The following is a 22,680-nucleotide window of genomic DNA, read 5'->3' as shown; positions in this document are numbered from 1 at the left end:
ATGCATAATGTCAACTACTAAATTATGGGTTACGTATTTTAATTAATTTGGCACATCGGCTTGTGAGTGAATTTAAAAATTTAAATTTTGTACTTTATGTCTTTATATAATGACTTTTACCTATATGGCTATATATAAATGGATAATGTATATGTTATGCTATTTAGCTATACATTATACATATTATTATATATAGTAATTATACACAGCGTGTTGTTTTGTTACATAGGTACAATAATACCTACTTAGGCTACATACCTACCTATAGTTTTCTTAGTACAACTCAAACGGATAAAATTCACAATAATGGTTGATTAAATAATAGATAATAGATATATTTCTATACACACAAAAATTATATAATAAAGATAGGTTAGATTTTATTACGCAATAGATAAGTATATTAAAATATTGTAATAATTTATACCGAATAAATATTCGACATTTGTCCTTTGACATTACTTTAATTTATGATTTTTGAGGTTCAAACTTTTTCGGCGAAATAAATTATTAAAAATGTATAGACTAGCACTTAAGATTTACCTACAAATTACCTAATTACAAAATTTGTACCTACCTATACATTTTTATAGTTATTATTTATTAATATTAAATAAACAAATAAAACCGTTTACTTTTAATATCAACGAATGAGTTCTTGTATCGTTCACACCTCGACGAATTACATAGAACTAAAATTGTAAACTCAATCATTTCAATTCCACACATCCTTGCTAATGTAGCAATGGAAATTAAAATTCATTCTAACACTGTAATTCGCACAAAATATAAAGGTATTAGATACCTACTCAGGAAATTGTTTACCTAAATTCAATAATAAATACTTTTAACTGGTTTGAATGGTTTGTCGTTTGATGTACCTATGATGTAATACAATACCATTAGAATATTTTTCTAAAATAATATTTCAATAGTCAGGGATACATAATTTTTTTTCCAAATTCACAAATATTGAAATATCCAATACAAATAAGTGCCAATTATGTTAAATTTATGACAGTAATCATTTTTTTTTTTTTATTATAAAATTATAATTTTCCAATAAACAAATATGCTTCCAAGTTTTATTACGCCGTTAAAAATATGCACGCGGAATTATAAGAATATTATACTCTTTATATAGGCAATATATTATTATGTTTGCAGAAAAATGCAAAGATAAAAAGTCAAAGAGATGCTACAGCGGGAAGATTATATATAATTTCCAAAAATATTACACTATGTGTTTCAATATTTATAATTTATTCAGACTTTTATCATAACAACTGCACAAAAATCTTAAAAATATTTTTTAAACGTATGTAACTGTTTAATAGTATATTAGATTGCAATTTGCAGGTAAGTACTTGTTGTTTTTCCATGAAGTGTGGGTATTAGAGCAGAGTCGCAGATAAATATATAAAATATAATATAATATTCTAGTAGGTAGGTTGTAGGTATTTATAATTTTAAGCGGCTGTTATTGTATAATAAGAGAATATAGAATGAATACATAATATTAGGCATGCAAAATAAGTGAAGAACTATTAACTAATGATGTTTAGCTGAAACAAGAAAATTGTAAATTTGTTAATCACATAAAAAGTTACAGAAGTTTTAGCAAAAGAGAGATGTTTTCAACATGTTTTCATAAGTCGTAACCTAACCTAAGCATGAAAATGGGAGTCGGAGAGTATAGTGTTATTGAGTATAAATGTGTGACCTGATCTGAATTTAATATTTTTCATGCTAGACATCTCTGCAATCTAACATATAACTCTACAATAGGTACACCTACACTCGTACAAATAACAATACCTACTCTCCACTTGTTTTCTTGGTCTTTGGATTCTATGTATTAGTATATTTCTGTATGTGTATTATGTACCCAAATGAGGTTATCGCAGTCGCTATATCCTACTGACAGTAAAATTATTAGTACCTACCTATACTGAGCTATGTTTAAATATATTCAGTATTCAATTTATTTTGGATGTCTATTTTTATGGACGGTTATAGGCACCAGCTCTTCAGAGCTCTGACGCAAAATGTGTGTAACTGTGTACCTACCGGTAGATAAAGACTCCTAAAAATAAATTGACGTATTTAAAGGTACAACAGATGATATTGCAAATTTAAATTGGAGCAATTTGTCAAAATTGTAATAATATAATTTTTTACGAACAAGGTTGAAAATATTTTGTCATTGGAATAATTTTTATTTTTTAATTATGAGAAATGTTTTCTCTCTTAATTCTTACACTTCGAAAATTCATAATAAACGATATTAATACGGTATACCTAGCTCCTGCTGCTTCCCCCCATATTTGTATACTCATTGTGTTAATTATATTATTCAAGGATGTGCAACTACCTTGTATTAGATTTAAACGTAAAATATGTTCATAAAAACTATGCGACATTGGTACAGTGTTCTGCGCTACCTATATATTGACCAAATGGAATGTTATTTTCTTAATGGGTTTTACGCATAGGTCCCTGAATGAAATTTATTATGTTTTGCTAAATCTCATTAAATCACCAAGTGAAGTGGATTTTAAATACTAAATAAATATTAAAAATACATTCCTTGCTCCGTAACTAAACAATTATTACCTACTCATTTATTTTTAAGCTGGCCAAGTCAATATTTAACGGGTAACAATAAAGTAAATTAAAAAGCGCCTTAATTTAAATGGTACTTTTTACTTGACATAATATTATACGATAGCCGATAGGATATAGATAACTTAAAACATGTATTGTATCTAAACAAATACGAATGAAACTCATATATTTATTTCATAGACAGTACGTAAAAGACCTACTTGGACATCAGACATAATAAGTAAATAAAAATATTAACAATTCTGACTGATGTATTCAATATCCACCTACCTAGTATAATGGTGAAGAGTTTTAATATTTTGAAAATCAAATAAATTATAGAATTCCATATCAAACAACGTCTGTAATCATTCCAGAGTTATAATATAGAAAATAATAATTAATAACCAACCAGTGGCGCTAAAACCACTATACCTAACCTAACCGTTTACTAAACATTTTGTAGAAAATACTTTTTATGTTACCAACAAAAACTAAACACCACGCGATGATTAGGATTTATAGGATTTTAGGGGCAAATCGTTTTAACAGGTACTCGATAGGGGTTTATATTATATTAATTATTAGTAGCCAAATTCTATAGGCTACGTCTCAATAATCGCAATATAACTTGACTGTATAAAATAGGTAGGGTACCTAACAAACGATATCTACCTACGAGCTTTTTATTTTTAATTTATTATTATTATTATTATTATTAATATTTATAATTTATGGTAGGTATTCAACCTTATACTGCTGGATTCTGGATATGCAATTATTATATAGCTAAAAGTACTTAATTAGCAATTTATAAAAATATATTTTGTTAGGTACCTATCTAAGGTTTTTAATCGTTATGTCTTGACATTAATAGTAAGTTGATTTACCTACTTGAATAACTAATCTGGTTGCGTTAAAACTTAAAACTATTACTTTACAGCTTAAATAAATATAGGTACTTTATAATTATCAATAATGTAGATCAGTGAGATCACTATCAAAAACTTCTCTGTTCAAAAGATGCTAGGTTAAAGATAGCTTAACAAAAAAAAAGTCAGACTACCAAGGTGGCAATAGGTAGTAATATCTACATTGAGGACCAAGTCTACTCTTTATCTTCTTTCTTTTCACTTCACTAGCTTCTACTACCATGAGCAAAACAAATCTCTTTTATTTATATTGCTTACACTTGGCCAGCAGTTCCTGAATTTGCCTCTTGGGTATTGTACTTATAATGGCACCTATACGAGTTATACGGTGTTTTTTGTTATGATTTTGTTAACGGGGTATTTTTTCGGGGACGTTTTTACCGTGAACTTTTTTCTGTTTACCAATAAATCATTTTTAAATTTTTAATTCAGATAAATTTTTGAAATCATGATTTACTAAAAAATGGCAATGGTTTAATTTAGTAATTTTACTTAGGAACATTTAGTTCTTAAGTATTTTTTTGAAAAATTTATTACATTTACAAATAATTGTATATAAAATTACCTCTTTGAGTACAATGTTCATTTTTCTAGCTCTGTAGTAATGTAGTTTTGTGCTTTTTGTTTTTCCAGCTTCAGAAACTATTTTCAAAAAATAACATACAAAATCTATAGTTGCACAACCAACTGTTATTGAACAATTTAAAATTTACTGTACGTTCAATAGATTAATTAATATATCATTTAAATTTGAGTAGGTGAATCAATAAAACATATTATAATATTACATAGATACAATATTGTCAATTTTACTTAATAGATTTGGTAGGATTTTAGAGAAAATATATTACATATCAAACAAGGAATTTTTAAAAATAACATGACATGAATTACCTACAATAATTATTATTTAATAATTCCTGGTTTTATCATTTTATCATCAGATTAGTTTTTGTGTAAGGTGTAATTATTGTTCATTTCAATATATCTACAGTAAAATCCATTAAATAGGTTTATGCATATTTAAATAATGTAGTTACCAGTTATTCTTATTGTATATTCTGTATCAAAAATTAACTATTTGTATATTTAATTTAAAACTCTACTCTATCTCTATGTCTATCAGGTTATCATTCATTAAGACCTGGGTCGGATTAGACAATTCGGCCCATCGAGTCTTCAGTAATTCACCAGCCACTTACAAACTGGCGGCCCTTAGACACTTTATTATTCCGTGCATAGTTTTATTATTTTATAGTTAGGTAGCTAGTAAGTCTCCATTTCTTCAACTTTTATCTCTTGACATATTTTCAGTCAGCCCCTCATGACTTGAACGGCCCAAAATTGTCACGGTCTACCGGGTTTTATTCGGTAACTCGCCAGGTCAATCCGGCCCTGTTTAAGACACTTACTATTCTATATATACATTGTATACAAATTGGGTTGAGTACCTAAAATATTTGGTTATACTTATTAGGTAGCTAAATGAAACATAACAACCATTGCATTAACATAATTAGACAGCTTTTGATTCTTGTACTTTAAATACTACCAAGTGTTATTATATTACTGAATAAGAACCATATAATATCTTGATATATCTACAATATACAAATGTCAATTAATTGGATAAAATCAGTGAATAATTTTAAATTGTTGGGTGCATGAAATAAAATAAATTTCGAAACAAATGAACACATGCATTGGTATTTTACATTTTTGCTTCATGAAGAAAAATATACAGTTTAAAATATTTATATTTTTACAGTGAAATTCTTAATCACAAGTAAAACATTTTTACACTCAAATTATATTTAACAGTTGTACAAATACACAATATTATGTATGGTTAACAAGTACAATAGAATGTAAACATTTTAAACATTATACATAATATTGTTTTCAACAGGACACAGCCAACATTTACTTTAAAAATTCGTCATAATTTTCATTAAACAAGTGGTAAAAGGACTTAAATATAATAAGGTATAACAATAACAGCAATTAAAAATAATCAAACTCAACATAAATCATTTGGGTTGCCTAGACATGATTCTTTCAATATCTACTATTTCTTTAGGACAATCTTCACTTAACACCTCAATACTGTTTTCAGTGATCAACACATCATCTTCTATTCGTATGCCCAATCCAAGGAATTCTTCATGAACTCTAATATTATTTTTACTTACATAAACTCCTAAATTAAATAATGTTAAATATGTTATATATTTTATGGACATTTTAAGAAAATGTAAAAATAATAGAACTAACCAGGTTCCACTGTAATTATAAAACCAGGTTCAGTCTTAATACTTTTTTTGATAGTACCAATATCGTGTACGTCCATCCCCAAATAATGACTAACATGATGAGGGCACAATGCACGAGCTAACTAAACAATTTCAATTACCTATTTTACAATTTTATTCTAAAAAAATATAATCAATAATATTTTAATACTTACCATATTTAACTCAGAAGGATCAACATTTTTTTTAAATACATGGGCTGCTGCCAAGGCTTTTCCTAATTTAAAACACATGGCTTCATACAACGTGTCTAATGATGGACGAGCTTGACACATGTCAATCAATTCTTTTTGAACACATAAAGTAGCTTCATATAATGTTTTTTGAGCGTCAGAAAACCATCCATTTGCTGGCCATGTTCGAGATATATCACTTGAGTATCCATGATATTCACAGCCTAATTAACCATGATAACTTTGAATATTAAAATTATAACTGCATGATAAACATATTTATACATAATATGGTGCTGCTCTTATATCCACACTACGAATGCATGGGGTCTACAATCATATAGGTAGACCGCATATTAGAGCAGAAAAAAAATTAAATATACCTACACCTATGTATAATATAGCACAGTAAGATTACTGATTATATATGTAAAAAACTGGACGAAGAGTGGATGGGCCTTGGGTTTTTGGGCTCAAAAATGGTTCTGGCTGCCGATATTTTTATGTTCTTCGAAGGGACAAAAACACATTACTTCCAATTATCCAGCGAGAGAGTGAAGGCTCTGTAATTCACTCAGACAAGTGGGTAGCTTATAGAAGTTTAAATAGTACTGGATATATTCATAACACTGTAAACCATCAGCAAAACTACGTTGATCCCTCAACGGGCGCTCACACACAAAGCATTGAGAGATCATGGCCGGATGCGAAGACAAATATTTTGAAAACGGTGAGAGGCACTACCCCACAACTACTTCAGTCCCACCTTGACCATTATAGTTGGAAGGTTGCTAAAAAAGAAGAGCCTGACTTATTCATTGTATTTTAAGGGACATTAAAGCAGTTTATCGTTAAATATATACTTCCAATTTTTTTCATTTATTTTTTGACATAATTATAATATATTTTTAATTAAACTATGGATAAAACTACATTAAATATTTTTTGACATGATTTATTTTTATTAATTTCATTAATTTTTTGACGTGATTATAACGCGGTTTACATATAGGTACTGTAGACCGCATACTAAAGCAGAAATATGACAGTAGTCCACATACAAGAGCAGCACCCATAATATAATACAAAATCTATTGTACATGAATATTAATTTAATCTCACCAGCATCGACAAGAATTAAATCCCCATCCTTGATTTTTTGTTTATTGTCAATGTAATGCAAGGTATTAGCATTATTTCCAGCGGCAACCACAGGAGGATATGCAAGATATTCAGCTCCACCCATTCGACATTCAAAGTCTAACCTAGCATACAGTTCATGTTCTGTTGACCCTGGTTTTGTTGACATCATTGCTTCAATAAAAGCTTTAGAGGCTATTTTACAACTTTGTCGCATTAACCTTTGTTCTGCTAATGACTTATATAATCGTAATTTGTGACAATGATTGACCAAACTATCATCTAGCTGCAAAAAAAATTATTATGTAATATAAAATTCAGAATCCATAATAGTTTGAACAAACAAACAATAATAATTATTAAATAATAAAGAATAACAATAAAAGATAATGATCAGTTGTCAATTACCTAAGAAGAACTCACATAAATTGAATTTTCTGCAGCAGCATTATTAATAGTCTTATCAACAACGCTTTGGACTTTTTGCTTTTGATTGTACCATAGAACACAATTTTTATGACCTTTAAGTTCAGACATTATAAATTCTGAAAGCTGGGGTAATGGTTTGCCATCATCAACACCAAAAATTAACGATGCACACTCAGCTCCTACAGAAATATTATTCTAAATAGTTACATGAATCGTAAAATATATTTCAGTCACCTACTTGTACTAGGTCCATTCCACAACTCAGACTGAAGATCATAAGGCTTGACAAATAGAGTTGACGTAAAGTTATCAACAGAATTACCGCACAAAACCAAAGCACTATCAGTTTCCTGACATCCACTAAAATATAAAAAATCCGTATTTTGTCTAAACGGATATGGAATATGGTCAGACATGTACTGTCTAATGGCTGACGGTATAACAATTACATGGTAAAAATCTTTTCTTGTACTCAATACAGATTCCATTAACTTGCGTCTTCTAATCGTAAATTCTTCTTTTTGTATTCCGGGGACAAGCTGAAATGTATTGAGTAATTAATTTATATTTCATTAGGCTCACTCTACACGGTTTGTCTCTTTAAATACTCACTTCACCTTTCATCACTAAATGGGGATGAGATTCGTAGGTAGGTTGACCGCAAATCAATGGTGTTTTCACAATATTTTTCATACTCATCTGATGTATACATCTACTACTATTCGACCACAATTCTGTCAATTTCCCTGCATCAAAATGTCACACATATTATTATGTTTGAAACATTTAATTAAAAATATTTAGAGAAACAACAAAAAAAATACTGAATTATCTTACCCGCATAATTACTCAAACACAATAATCTGGCATGAGGATACATTTTTGTTAAATTTAATAAATACAGTACAATATTTGAAACGTTTTAAAATTGTCAAACCCAGACATTCAGTAAAAATTTTGAAAGTGATCCCTTTGAAAAATCATATTGGCATAGGTATTGTGTACTGTGTAGTGTATCCAAACCAGCGAAAATATTATCGTAAAACACTTTCGAGTTTTTTATCATCAGTTATCGTTTTGATCACCTCGAGATTTTATAACTTGTTGTGAATAACAAAAAAACACTTCTCATATACTGGAAAGTCAAATGATTGTTGTTCAAACAACTATAATTGTGGATAATCATTAAACAACCTTACGTCGTTGAATGTAAATCATCAATTTTTTATTTAAAAATTACAATTGTAACCTTTATCATAGATAATAATTCTATGCTTTTATATTACAATAATTGTCATTTATTGATGAACTGGTAGCTCTACCTTGCAAGACACGTGAGATTTATAATTTTTATTGGTTAGTGGTTATATCATTTTGAAGAAATGTACATTGATAACAAAATATTCAAAATAATAAATGTTCGGAATGTTCGATGTTCCTAACATTTAAAAAATAAATAGTTACAACTGTTCAAGTCTGTAAACAAACAAGTAAGACGAAGCATTGACTATAAAGTACTAAAATGCATATTATTATATATATTATTTATTTTTATTAATGAATAATATCTTAAATCCTGTTGCAGAGTAATAATTATTCAAAGGAGAGATTTATAAGCATGGCGACAATTTCAGAATTCAAACAATTATTTGACACATTTTTACGGGAAAATAAATGCCCGACTGGGGAAATAGTGAAAAAAAAATATTATTTTCCCGTTAATCAATTAAAGGTGAGAACATTTAGTAAAATATACAAACTAATAATTAATTATACTATTTATAAACATTTTATGTAGACAATTTACACATCTATGCTTACAACTACCAATATACAATGGTCACAATTTCAACAAATGTTAACAAATTATGTTGAAAATTTGGATTTTTGTTATTACTCGTGGGAATGTTTTTCATTAATTGTTCAAAATTTGAACACAGACAAAACAAATGTATACATGTTTACAAATCTTTTAGGATTTATTAAAATTCCTACTGAAAAAAATGAAGACGACAAATTACTATTTAAAAATAACAGTAAGAATACATAATAATATTTATAATTGACAAATAAATTAATGACTTGATATTTGTTTAATAGAACGACCTCAATTTAAATATAATTCTGAACAATTAAAATCATGGGTTACGGTAGTTTGGGATGATATGAAACCCTTCATGTTGTCAAATATTAAAGTTAGAAGAGAGATGTTAACACTGTTAATTGAAAAAATGCAAATGCACTTGAATAATCCGCTTGTAACTGCTGACTTCCTAATGGATTCATTGGATACACGTATGTTTTCATTTCTATACTATTTTATTAAAATATAATTATTTAGTAGTCATTAACATGTCTATTACTTGTTTGTTAAAAATATAGCTGGTCCCATTGCAATATTAGGACTTCAAGGCATTTTTATTTTGGTCAAGGATTATAATTTGTAAGTAAATATTTAATTAGCCTTACGGCCATACTATTACCATACTTTTAAAATTAAAATATTTTCAAATTCTTAACAAGCATTTTACAAACTATACATTTAAAAAAAATGTAATTTATTTATTATCTATTGAACATTTGACTGTAAATGTTTAATAGATGTGTGAGCTATTTTTATTTTTAAATTGATTTTTTCCAAACTTCTAATATAGTTAATACTGCCTATTTAATACTAATGCTTGGTTTTTTTAATTCTCTTTATAATGAAAAAATTCTGAAATAAAAATAATTTCAACTTTGAAATAATATAACAGGAAAATTCTGCTTGTTTGAATCTAATTTTTTGTTATTGTTTCTAATTAGAGAATGTCCAAATATTTATGGGAAACTTTACAACTTTTTTACTACAGATATGTTTAATTATCGGTATAAAACCAGATTGTTTTATTTGGCTGATATATTTCTTCGTTCAACGTAAGTAATTTTAAACATTTTTATCAAACTAAGTATTAATACCATGATAAATAGTGCTATAATGAAAGTAGGTATGTAAAATATTGCAATTTAAAAATCAAAATATTGAAGAAAAACAAATACAATCACTGATAATGTTATTACCTTTAAATTTGATAATATGTCGATTTTGTTCACTCTCATATTAAAGCTAACAACACAAAATTGGTTCAACTGAACTCAAATTTGGTATTTTTGTAAGATAAAGAAAACATGCAGGCGTGAAGTCCTGTTAAGAATTAGCCACAGTAGTTTTAGATTCTGAGCAGAGCGATGAATTTATTGATTTCACAATGATGCGTCTTTGTTTTGTGTCCGTCATCACCTTTAGGGCAATAAAAATACTTTGATTTTTACTTCAGCATCCATATTCAGGTAGAAACCTAAATCTAGTTATTACTTTTGGGTCATTAGTAAAATATCAATTTTCAAAATATTTTTACTCTTTTTATGCTATTTATTGGCATGAGAACTGTTTGATTTTTTTTTTAATTATTGTCTATAAATAATTTTTCCCTCAAATCTATAAAAAAAAACTAGATAATGAATTATAATATTCTTATAAGTTTCTCTACCTTTATCAAAAAAAGTTTACCTGAAGGTCACATTAATTTTTTTGAGCGTTTGAAGTTCAAATTGTTACGTCGTTGGATCACCGTAAATCCCCGATTTTCTTATTTAGTTGTGATTCAAAAACTAGTACTAACCATTAGATACTTAAAATTTTCAACAATGTTAATTAAATTATTTTCTATACATGATAACAATTTCAAAATATCTAGATTAGGGGTAGTAGTTGTGAACGGGTTATAGAATACACGGGTACACGGAGCCCAGGCACGCGGGTAAAAATAATATTAAATCCCTTGTTTTTAATACCCGTGTATATTGCATATTAATTCAGAATTCAAAAATACTTTATGTTACGTTATGTATATTCAAATAATTGGTTATTTATTAATAATAAAAATTGTATAGCCCTCGATTACTTACCTACCTATTATTTAAGTATGTTATGAATATCTAAAAGTTTTGCTTGAAAAACACAATATAATATGATATGCTCTGTTATATTGAGTTCAGAAAGTGGAGAAATCGTTAAGTCAGAACTGCAAAGTACTTAAATACAATTGTATTTGAGTTGTAAATATATGAGTATTTCAGCTCACGGGTATTTAAATACACGGGTATACACGGGTATTTTTATTACACGGGCTTTAACCCCGCCTTGCGTAAAAACACGGGTACCCGTGTAGTTCATTACACGTGTAATCGAGACCTCTAATCTAGATTCTTTTTGAGCAATTTATAAACATTTGAAATGTTCACTATTTTTTAGTTTTATCTCTGTAAATATGAATAAAATACATTTTACTGGATCTAAACTCAAGAATCTTTCAATTTTAATAAAATATTCCTCATTAATTGTTATAATAGCAGTTTATAATTAGTAAAAATACATAGGCACGTTTAAGTTAAAATTTTGACATTTATACAATATTCAATTTTTATAGCCGAGGATTGACGATTTAAAATAAAATTTCTCGTAAGTAGTTAAAATTGTAACCAAAAAATTTGTTTCCGATTGAGTTTATCTTATCGTTTCTAAGAATCTTCAAGAAACTTTCTTACACTACCCTACTTTCTTCCCCACGTCTACCACTGATAAGCTGAAGGCACTATTATTACTATATAGCAAGGTTGGTTTACTCAAAGTTAGTAGAGAGCCAATTTTTTAATCTAGTAGGCCAGAGCATATAAATACATCGTAATAAAGTGGATATTTTTGAATGGGCGTCTTTTTCCAAATTGCGTATATGGTGAGAACTTACAATTTTTACGTATATTATAACTTGTTCATAAAAATTTCAAAATATTTAGATTAATTTTGAGCTATTAGCTATTTATGTGGTGAACCCAGTCATACTGTTCAATGGTAATATAGTATTGACTCGAAAATTAATAATAGTATAATAATTGCAATGTTTTTGGCAAAAATTAAATCCGTAATAATACTAATAATAATATAAGTTACTTTAATAGCAATACCAAAAAAGTGGGTAAGTGGATGTCGCTCTGATGTACAGTAGCTGGTTACAAGTTCACTAGTTTCAATAGCGTGTTGTTAGTTTTTATATTAGGTTGAATTGACCTATTATCGAACTTTTAGGTAAAAACATTATCTGTATTTAAGCGTCGGTGACTTTTTAATATTTTAATTTTCAAGAAAGATATGGTTATGTAAAATATTACAAATTAAAAATGCTCATATCTTGCTTAAAAATTATAGAAAAATTTCCGTCACTTATGCACAGATAATGTTCTTACCTACATGTTTGATAATAGGTCATTTCATTCTAATATCAAAACTAACAGCACACTATTAAAAATAGTGAATGAACATATGCTCTGCCGTACATGTGTAAGACAGAGATAACAAATGCATGAGTAGCGTCCTCTTAAAAACATATTATTTATTTTAAATATTTGTATGTTAATCAATTTTATCTAGTTCCAGTTTTATTTTTGTGTATTTATTATAGTCATTTGCCCGAGCTGCTTGTCGCTGCATTTGTTAAACGTATGGCTAGACTTTCGTTGGTTGCACCACCTACTGACATACAAATTATGGCAGCATTTATAGGAAATTTACTAATTAGACATCCGCCGTTAAAAGTATTGATCCAAAGTGATTCCGTTGGTAATTGAATATATAATATAATATTTTTAATTTAATAATATTATTAAAATTGCATGTTTGACTTTTAGTTGGATCAGATCCTTATATTTTTGAAGAAAAAGATCCACTAAAATCAAATGCATTAAACAGCTCATTATGGGAACTTGTCTCTTTAAAACAACACATTCTACCAAGAGTGGGAAAATCTGTAAACTTTTTATTTAAAAAATTGCCTCAAGTTGAATGGGACATGAGTGAATTATTGGATGAATCTTATGAAAGTGTAAGTAAAAACCTAGTGACTATTATTTATGTGAACTTTTTTTCCAGACATAATATAAAATCATTTTTTCAATATCCACTTACGTCTAACGGTTCTGTGGCACATACTTTAAGAATCACTGAAGTAGTGGACAATATTTTGTGGAGTGCCTCTGTACCACTACTCTACTCCGCTAATCTAAATATATATATTATCTATGCTTTAAAAGTTTAAATAGTAAAACTATTTGATCTTTATAAGTCAAAATACTCTAGCAATAAATGACTGCAGAGGAGTAGTGTTGTTCGAATAGAGCCTCCTCTGCTGTCGGATGAACAGGAAAAAAGAATAAGTCAAAATACTTCAAATATTCTGCTTTGAAATATGAAATAAAAAATGTATGATGTCTTCAAAAAAGAAAAAAAATAAAAACTCATAACCATTAAAAATAGTAAAAAAATATTTTCAAAACATTTGAAATTTTAAATAGTGAGTATAGACCTAATCTAACCTGATCATCAGGTGTATTATTGTTTTGAGATCATATTATTTAGAAAAATCGATATTTCGTGCCCTCAAAAATATAATTATTTAGAAGAATAACCCAACTTTTAATATGCATACAATTTAGTATTCAAATTTAGCAACTACATTATGTACTCATGACTTTATATCTTCATCACTACAATTTATTTTTATCATAAACCTATATATTTATCAGTCTAATATAGTAATATGTATTTTAACAAACATATATTCATTAACTTACTTGGTTTTGTAATAGATGATTGATGAAGAGTACAAGACAGACTTCCAAAAAGTGAGCTTAACATATGAAAAACCGGTTTCATTTTCTGTACCACTATCCAATCATATGGACGATTTATGGACTTTAGATGATTAAATTTAACTGTTATTTTTTAATGATGTATATTATTCAATATATGTTGACTTTATATTTCACAAAACTGTACAAATTGAGCCTTTATTATTATTATTACCATAGAGTTATTCCATCTAGTGATACAATAAGGATTCTGAAAATAATTTTCACAAAGCCTGATTAGAACTTTATCCACCAAATAGATAAATGTTGTCGGACACCATTTTTCAAAGGATTTGGAGCAAAAATTATGTTGATATCAAAACATTAGACTTCACCACTTATTTTTTTCAAAATCCTGATCAAAAAATACTTACATAGGGATAGGGATAGTATTACTGGATACATCATAATTTGAAATAACAAATTGTTAATAATTATAAATATTTTAACTAATGTAAAATTAATGAAATATTTAGTTAAAATTTACTTTCCATTAAAAATAATTCCTGAATTTACCTTAAATCTCTATGTTTACATTAAGTTTACAAATACAATTTAATTTGATTCAAGTAAAACTGTTCATGCTTATACAATACTAATTGCTCAACTGTGATATTATTATCCTACATAAACACGATAAGAACAATTAATATTACATTTGACTTTTGTCATATCTAGATGTTAACTATGTCAAATTTCAAAATAAAAATACCTTGTATATTAATGTTTAATTGCTATACATAAATACATAATCACACGGACACAGCCAGCAAAGGAGGCAATCGACTTAATCGAGAGAAATAATTTAGTATCTATTAACTAGTATATTGGTATTAACTACAACAGGTAGATAAAAATATGACAGTAATCTTAGTTTATCTAGGTGAGGATAGGTGAAATATTAGACTTGCCTTTTAAAGAACTTTGAGTTTGCCGCGCCAATGGGCACAGCCATGAACATGAAACTACTAATTCTTCTATGAATACTATTAAATCACCATCGTAAATGTGATACAGACAGTAAATCGGTACTGACAACTCCCTTAACAATACACATTGCATTTTATGAATATTAATTATTTAATTACATTTTGAGATGATGAATGATATTAGCCTTGACTCCAATTGGTTTGGTTGAAAATATAGTTCATAATTCATCAGTTCCTGTTTAATTTGACATTCGAGTGATTTCATTTAGTTCAAAATTAAAATCTAAGTATACTTCCATAATATGCCATATTAATATTATAAATATACTTATATAACACTATACAGCAAAAAAACAAATATTGACAAAAAAAGTAAAATAATTTTCATTTATTTTTATGTGAGGTACACTGAAAATAAAAAAATTTGTCTTAAACATTAATAGTTTTTTTTTTTTTTTACAAAAAAAGCAAACTTTACAGTTTAAAGTGCCCTATATTAAAGTATCACTGATTCTTATAGAAAAATCAGCTCAAGATATTGTTAGGTTAGACCATTTTTCTTCAAAAATAAAAATAAAATAGGCTTGCATACAATAATATCTGATATGATTAATGAACATGCTTAATAATGCTGCTAGTTTTTATCTTTTTCTTTTAGCTTAACCAAACAATATCTTTCCGTGTTCTAAATCTCAATTTAATTGTGGGAATAAGGTAAAAATTATTTTAGTCTAAAATAAAAAAAACAATATAGGAATCAAATAAAAGTAAATACAATACATTGTTTGACAGATGTTAATGGTCACAACATTATGTTGTGAAATTTAATGGTAATGCACAAATGATAATAACTTAAATTATGCAAACATAAAATTGTATTTTCTTAAAATTGGTTTAAAATTGTACAACCATAAATATTAATCATGCAGTTTATGTTAAAAGACGTTTGTTCCATAAATAAATAAATAGGACTTGATACTTCATTATAGGGACTAGAGTTACCTTTTGAAACATAACTCGAATAGTATATATTGATGTGTTACACTCTAGCAGATTGAGTTAATGCAGCCATAAAAACACTGTAACTACTGCGATCTGATTTTATATGCTGCACTTGGTGCATCGTAAGTGAACATTTACTCATAAATTGTGCATCACAAATAACACAAACATACTGATATTTTAATTCCTTATTTTTGGGGGGACTATATTTTGGTGGACAATGAGCAGAGCTTGATGAATGATCGTCTGAAGAAATCAGCGATAAGTCATCGGCATTCCATTCTGTTTTAACAGTTAGCGTCGTCTGATTGTCATGAGATGAATTTGGAATAATGGTTTTTGTACTACTCGGAATGTCTTGAACTTCAATAGTATCGCAACCATTTGGTTTTATTTTCGACTCCTCTACACTTTCATCGCTACTAATATCGATTTCAACAGTTCCTTTCTTCAATGTCTTTACAGTTGCTTTTTCTGAATTTGTTGAACCAGAGTCTGATGAAGATTTGGAAACAGTTACAACTGCCCTAGTGTTTTGGTAACACCTAAAAAAACATAATGACAATATTTCAATTATTATTTTATATTTCACCAGTTTAAAACTATTAGAAATTATACCTTTTTCTTGTTTTGCGAGTGTTCAAAGTTTCCAAATCCATAAGTTGTGCAGCACTTAAACGGTTATTCATTTTTTTCTTAGTCTTAGCTTTCTTTAACTTGTATTTTTTATAAACATCGTTATAAGTATTTAGTTTGTAATTTGTTTGAGTTGTATGGCATGATAATGTATTAAAATGCAATCGAAAATTTAACCATGAATTAAAGCTTTTATAACAACCGCGACATATCACTTGTGCTTCATCATCAAAGTAATAAAAACATACTCGTTCGCATATCTAAAATACAAATTCAGTCTTAGACACATACAAGGGGCTTAACAAAAAATTGTATACTCACATTAGTATCATTTTCTTCTTCCATAGGCCTAAAAAAAAATCATTTATGATTATGTTGAACTTCTAAATTGAGCTTGAACAAAAAAAAAAATAGAAATACCTTTGAATTTTAAATGGTTGTAGACCAACATTTTTTAAAAATTTTTGTTTTCGATAGCGTTCTTTCATGGTTGGCTAATGATCTAAAAAACAAGTTAAAAGGTAATTTAAATAAAACGTATTGAAAACAAAATAGTTATTAATTTGATATATTGTTAAAAATTAATTAAATAGGCGTGACTTTAAACTAAGTCATAAACATCTTTAACTGTAATTAATTGGATTGCAAGTAAGTCCTGTACTCTCTTAAGTCATAATACCATGATTCTAGTAATGGACATCACATATGATTGTGAAAAAAAAAAACATTTAAATAGTATTAGTATTTTTATAAACAATATTAGGATATTATAGTAGAGCCTATATGCCTAAACTACTATACTAATTATCAGGGTTCAAAGTACTGGGTCCAACCCATTAAAACCCATATAAACCCAGTACAAAAAAACCCAGTACAAAAAAAACCAACAAACAAAAAAATTAATAAACTTTAAACTGCATATTTATTTTTATTACTTTTTAGTAATAATAAAAAACAAATATATGTAGATAAGCAAAAACATTAAATATTATAATTTTACATTTTACTCCGATAGTCAGAGTGACCAACCATAGAATGAAGGTGGGAATATAATATATACAATAATATATTATTATATGATATTTGTATTTTTTCAAAACTAAATTTAAATGGTGTTTTGTAGGTAAGGTTTGTAGGGAACTTCCCAAATAAAACAGTTTCAGGAAACGGCATTCATTTGCAAATTTTTAAGCCCATTAAAACGGTTTTTTTTAAAAAAAATTGTAGGTTTTTTAAGCTCTGCTAATTATTATGAATTTATAATACATAGTAATTTTTGTATTTAAATTTCAAATTAAAATTTTTTTTACACATTATTTTATTTCCAAATAATATATTAAACAAAGTTTATACTCAAAAACATTAATTTATGTCATCATTTTATTCAAATGTATTTATGCACAAGCATCTTTAGTAAGGCCCGTTATATTCTTGAAAAACTCGTTGAAAAATAATACTATTCTACTCTATTTTGTCAAAGTTAATCAATTTTGTATGTAATATATCTATTATCTCTTCCTAATAGCTTTAGGCTTTAGCTAAAGCATTACTTTCATACGTTTTTCTATTAAATGTATGCTTAATAAGATGCACACAGCATACAATACAAACTATATAAATACACTAAGTACTAATACAAATGCATCACAATATGGTTTAGTGATTATGTGTCTACTTGATAACCTTAATTTACAATCCTATTCAGTAAATCATGTTTTAGACATAACATTTTTTTATTTTTTTATTAAATATTTATATTGTGTTACTAAAGTCAGAGTTTAAACTGAAAATCTACATTAAATTGATGAAAATTAAAAAATAAAAATATTTTTTAGAAAAAACTTCATCTTCCTTATCTACAATATGATATGTGCAACATAATTCACTGAACGTTATGTTTATTATTTTTTTTTTATAAAATAATGGATATTTGTTTTACCTGTTTCTAGTGATTGACAGGCTAGCAAAATATATTATAGGTCTGCTAATCAACTAGAAGTGTGGCTTACAAAAAATTACTATTAAAGACTCGTATACGTGTCGTCCAGTAGACATTTCAATGAAAATATCTATATTTCAAACTTAAATAAAATTATTATAAATAAAAAAATTTTTTTGTTACCAGTTGATATTAGTGATTTCAAAGCTCAGAGAAATGATTTGTTTTTATACAATCATTCACACTTGTACTTTGTAGGAAGTTTATAGGTACTTTTGAAATGACACAGTCAATTACTTCATGAGAAAAACTTTAAATTATCAATTGGCAGACGGTTTAATGAATTCGTTATCATTATCATAACACTCTAATGTGAGGATGGCATAAAATTAAGGAAAAAAATTGTTTTGTGAAAATAGATGTGTCCAAAAAAAAAATTTAACTAAATCAAAAATAAACGAATTTTCCAAGTGAAACGAAAACGCACGATTGTCGAACTCACAAAGGAAATTGTAATCAAATCGCACGATAAAATGTAAATGCAGATCGCGTAAGAAAGAGGACAAGGAACTTGTGCGACGGCGCGAAAACAACACGGAAGAAGCCGTGGAACTGTGGACGCGGTGGTGGTGACGGCGAAACGAACAACCATCAAGACGAAGCCTGTCGAAGACGGTCGTCGGAGACGTGGAACGTACAGATCTCGGGACGATCTTTCGATGATCAAACAGCTCGGAATAACTACAACTGTCTTGCGAGGACGCGATGATGAGTGGGTTTGGCACAATCGCGCACCAGACACCTCCAACTACTGCGACCGAACAGCTTAACATAGCGCCAGGCGCCATCCACCACCGCAACTACCCCATCCACCCACCATCGCACCGTGCCGATCTAGCACGGCACGTACGCCAATAATAACAACAAAATAAATCAAAACCCTTCTACGAACCTATTGAGTGCGTAGTCTGTCGTTGCCGGAACGAGTGCAGAGCAGCTTTGCGGCGGCACCGCCGCGGTTATCGTCGTCCGGCGATGGTGGTGCGTACCGTCGTCGTCTTCCGTTCCGTCCAAGAATCCAGGTGGACGATGGTAGCGTCGGGAATGGGAATGTGCCCATGCACACTCACAGACCGTCGAGGAGATAGTGGCATTGGCGAGCTCATGCTCGGTAGTCGTCAGTGTTACCGGCGACGGGGATATATTGATACGTCTCGGCAGGCGCGCGGCGCGGTGTATGGCTGGGGGGCGGGCGGATGGGTGGATGGGTCTTACCGGGCGGGTGTTTGGGTGACGAGTGGGCCCGTCCGACGATCGGGAAATGCGCGTTTCGTGTTTATACTTTAATATATTGAGAGATATTATATAAATACCTGTGATGTTTACACGCATTTTATTGTTTATCGTTTTTATACATTTTTTTTCCCATTATTATTGTTCGAGGTGGTTCTCCGACGGACGATATATATATTTTTCTAATTTTACGATAATATTATTATTTATTATTACTACTGCCCCGGCGGTCAATGAACCGCGATTTGTGGCCACGACTAATATTTACGTCCGTCTCTTGATTGCGCCATGCTGTCCATGTTGTTGTCGTCGTCGTCGCTCTCAACACGAAAATGTGTTGGCAACAACGTTGGCGATTGATGAAATTGTGTACTTTGACACAGAATTAAAATGCACAATTGGCGTTTTTTTCCTTCAATACCTGTAGCTTAAATAGTTAATAATATTATCCATGTCGTTCTGCAAGCGTTGACGCATCGATACGCATTGCTACATCGCCCTCGCGGCCTCATGCGGTTGCGTCTTACGCGTCACAAACTACACATATTGCCATATTGGCGATACGTCCTTGCCAGATAATAAATATATTTTAGCCCATCCGATGTGTACGATGTACCTATTACTGTAGTGTAGATTAATAGCGCAAATATGTAGCCATCGGTGGCGCCATTTCAATGAAAAAAATGTGTGTGTGTGTGTGTGTGTGTGTGTGGGGGGGAGGGGTCTGAATCTCTTATTTTTTCAGTTAGTCGTCTTATGACCGTGGAATATGGATTTCACAACATGCACAGCAGGGGCGTCATTTGGGGGGGGGGGGGTGCAGGGTGTACATTTGCACCAACTTTTTTTTTAAAATGCCTTCTTTGGCCTGCCAACAATAAATAAAAGCACCGATATACCTAAGTGTTTTATATTAGGTATATATATTTTATATTTTTTCAGTATAAAAAAAAATGTATTGTACTAATGTTTAATTTCCAAGAATGTTTGATGTGATTTTGTGGTCCCACAATATTATAATTGATAAAATTATAACACAAACATTGTGAAGAAGGATACCAATAAAATAAATTTCTGGTTTTATTAAGCTAGCTATATTATATATTTTGAGTTTGCAGGGAGAAAAAATGTGTAGGTAAGGTTCGGTTAGGTATTTTATTATAAAGGTGATTTATACCAACATATTTATTTACCAAATGTAAATACCACTGTACATGGTATCCACAATATAAAATAAATAGGTACATTAAAAGTACCTACACATAGTTTGTCAAAAATAGTAACAATATTGTGGTATTTTCATACTAATATAAGTGACCAATTAAATAAATTATACAAATATTCTAGTTTTAATCCCCACTTGACCCCCCCTCCACGGCAAAAAAAAAAATTTTCTATGTGGCCTGGTAACGATTTGAATGGCCTGCAAACATTTTGGCACCAACAAAAAAAAAGTTGAAATGACGCCCCTAATGCACAGTTGTGCAACTTGTACAACTCCCTCTAGTTCAAAAATCACATTATTCAATAATAATATTATTAATAAATTAATAATACAAATTATCCACGAATGGCATAATTAATTATATGAGGATTTACTCACTTAACCCAAGCACCGTCCTCCCTACACACACACACACACACCAGTGGCGCACCCAAGTCCTCCCCCCAAAAAAAAAAACATTTTTACATTAAATTATATTTTATACCATATTGTCATAAATATAGCAGACGTTAGATACCTACACATAAAAAGTACGTGATAAGGACGGTGACGTATAGGTACGTATAATGTAAAAATTGTTTACTTGTGTGTAAAGAAAGCAAATCATTTTTAAGCCCCCCCCCCAAAAAAAAAAAAATCCTGGGTTGGCGCCTAACACACACACAAATATTTTTGTCTATATAATATTAAGTGTATATATAATTTTGAGCAATGTAGGTTGAAATTAAATTATCTTAAAAAAGTTTGTAAAGTCGATAATATTGAGAACACTGAACTATAATAATGAATTCCTTTTTTTATTTCAGTAGAATTGTTCAAAACCAGAAGACTCAACAGTGGAATATAATATGTGTAGCGCCGCGTTTTATGTAAAACTTTTCATAGTTAATTATAGGTTAATATTTCAAATAAAACTTGTAAGGAAGAAGAGATAAATTATAATCACAATTCACAGGCGTGTAACGAGTGGGCAGCTCCCCGTCCCACGAGCTAAACTTTTTTAAATATTCTTATATCTTATAGGTATCTTGAATCATGACTGATAATATTAATAAATTATCTTTAAGAATGCAATAACAATTTACAACGACTGCGTTACCAAAAGTTCTCACCCACCATGTCAGTAGTCTGCGCACGCCTGTGAAGGTATTATTATACTATGTATAGGGTACCTACACGGGCGTAAGTGCGTAACTATGGGATTTAATAGCTACAGGGACTAGAGTATCTGAGTACTAGAAATCCAAAGTTCAAAATAAGCCATATAGAGCTCCTCTCACCATAGGCGCAAAAAGGGGGGGGGCGTTTAGAAGCCCCCCAAAACCGTCCATAGCCTTCCC

At 29.3% G+C, this 22,680-nt stretch overlaps 3 protein-coding genes across 5 annotated transcripts; 1 reads left to right on the top strand and 2 right to left on the bottom strand.

Annotated features, from left to right (window-relative positions):
* Positions 1–5,242: 5,242 nt before the first annotated feature.
* On the bottom strand, positions 5,243–8,805 carry LOC100168176 (xaa-Pro aminopeptidase 3). Of its 2 annotated transcripts, XM_008189720.3 has the most exons (8): positions 8,431–8,805; positions 8,206–8,339; positions 7,832–8,132; positions 7,588–7,772; positions 7,147–7,450; positions 6,007–6,248; positions 5,814–5,934; positions 5,243–5,739 (listed from the first exon to the last, which is right to left on the bottom strand). In XM_008189720.3, the coding sequence occupies exons 1-8, from the start codon at positions 8,471–8,473 to the stop codon at positions 5,570–5,572; spliced, it is 1,500 nt and encodes a 499-aa protein (XP_008187942.1). In that variant the 5' UTR covers positions 8,474–8,805; the 3' UTR covers positions 5,243–5,569. The 2 variants fall into 2 exon arrangements, with proteins under 2 accessions (XP_008187942.1, XP_008187943.1); XM_008189721.3 differs by lacking the exon at positions 8,431–8,805 and having other exon boundaries at positions 8,211–8,340.
* Positions 8,806–8,950: 145 nt separating this feature from the next.
* On the top strand, positions 8,951–14,458 carry LOC100163373 (nucleolar complex protein 4 homolog B). 2 transcript variants are annotated; one of them, XM_016808355.2, is made up of 9 exons: positions 8,951–9,083; positions 9,179–9,325; positions 9,392–9,629; positions 9,694–9,888; positions 9,976–10,036; positions 10,399–10,509; positions 13,092–13,249; positions 13,318–13,511; positions 14,275–14,458. In XM_016808355.2, exons 2-9 carry the CDS (start codon positions 9,212–9,214, stop codon positions 14,392–14,394), a joined length of 1,191 nt encoding a protein of 396 aa, XP_016663844.1. In that variant the 5' UTR covers positions 8,951–9,083; positions 9,179–9,211; the 3' UTR covers positions 14,395–14,458. The 2 variants fall into 2 exon arrangements, with proteins under 2 accessions (XP_016663844.1, XP_016663845.1); XM_016808356.2 differs by having other exon boundaries at positions 8,996–9,107.
* Positions 14,459–15,616: 1,158 nt separating this feature from the next.
* LOC100161336 lies at positions 15,617–20,009 on the bottom strand. Its single transcript, XM_001948158.4, has 5 exons — positions 19,775–20,009; positions 17,304–17,385; positions 17,205–17,232; positions 16,866–17,143; positions 15,617–16,792 (listed from the first exon to the last, which is right to left on the bottom strand). Exons 2-5 carry the CDS (start codon positions 17,369–17,371, stop codon positions 16,285–16,287), a joined length of 882 nt encoding a protein of 293 aa, XP_001948193.1. The 5' UTR covers positions 17,372–17,385; positions 19,775–20,009; the 3' UTR covers positions 15,617–16,284.
* Positions 20,010–22,680: the final 2,671 nt, after the last annotated feature.

Source organism: Acyrthosiphon pisum, chromosome A1 (genome assembly GCF_005508785.2).
Source record: "Acyrthosiphon pisum isolate AL4f chromosome A1, pea_aphid_22Mar2018_4r6ur, whole genome shotgun sequence".
NCBI lineage: Eukaryota > Metazoa > Arthropoda > Insecta > Hemiptera > Aphididae > Acyrthosiphon > Acyrthosiphon pisum.
Note: the sequence above shows the minus strand (reverse complement) of the source record. Positions and strands in the feature narration are given on the sequence as shown.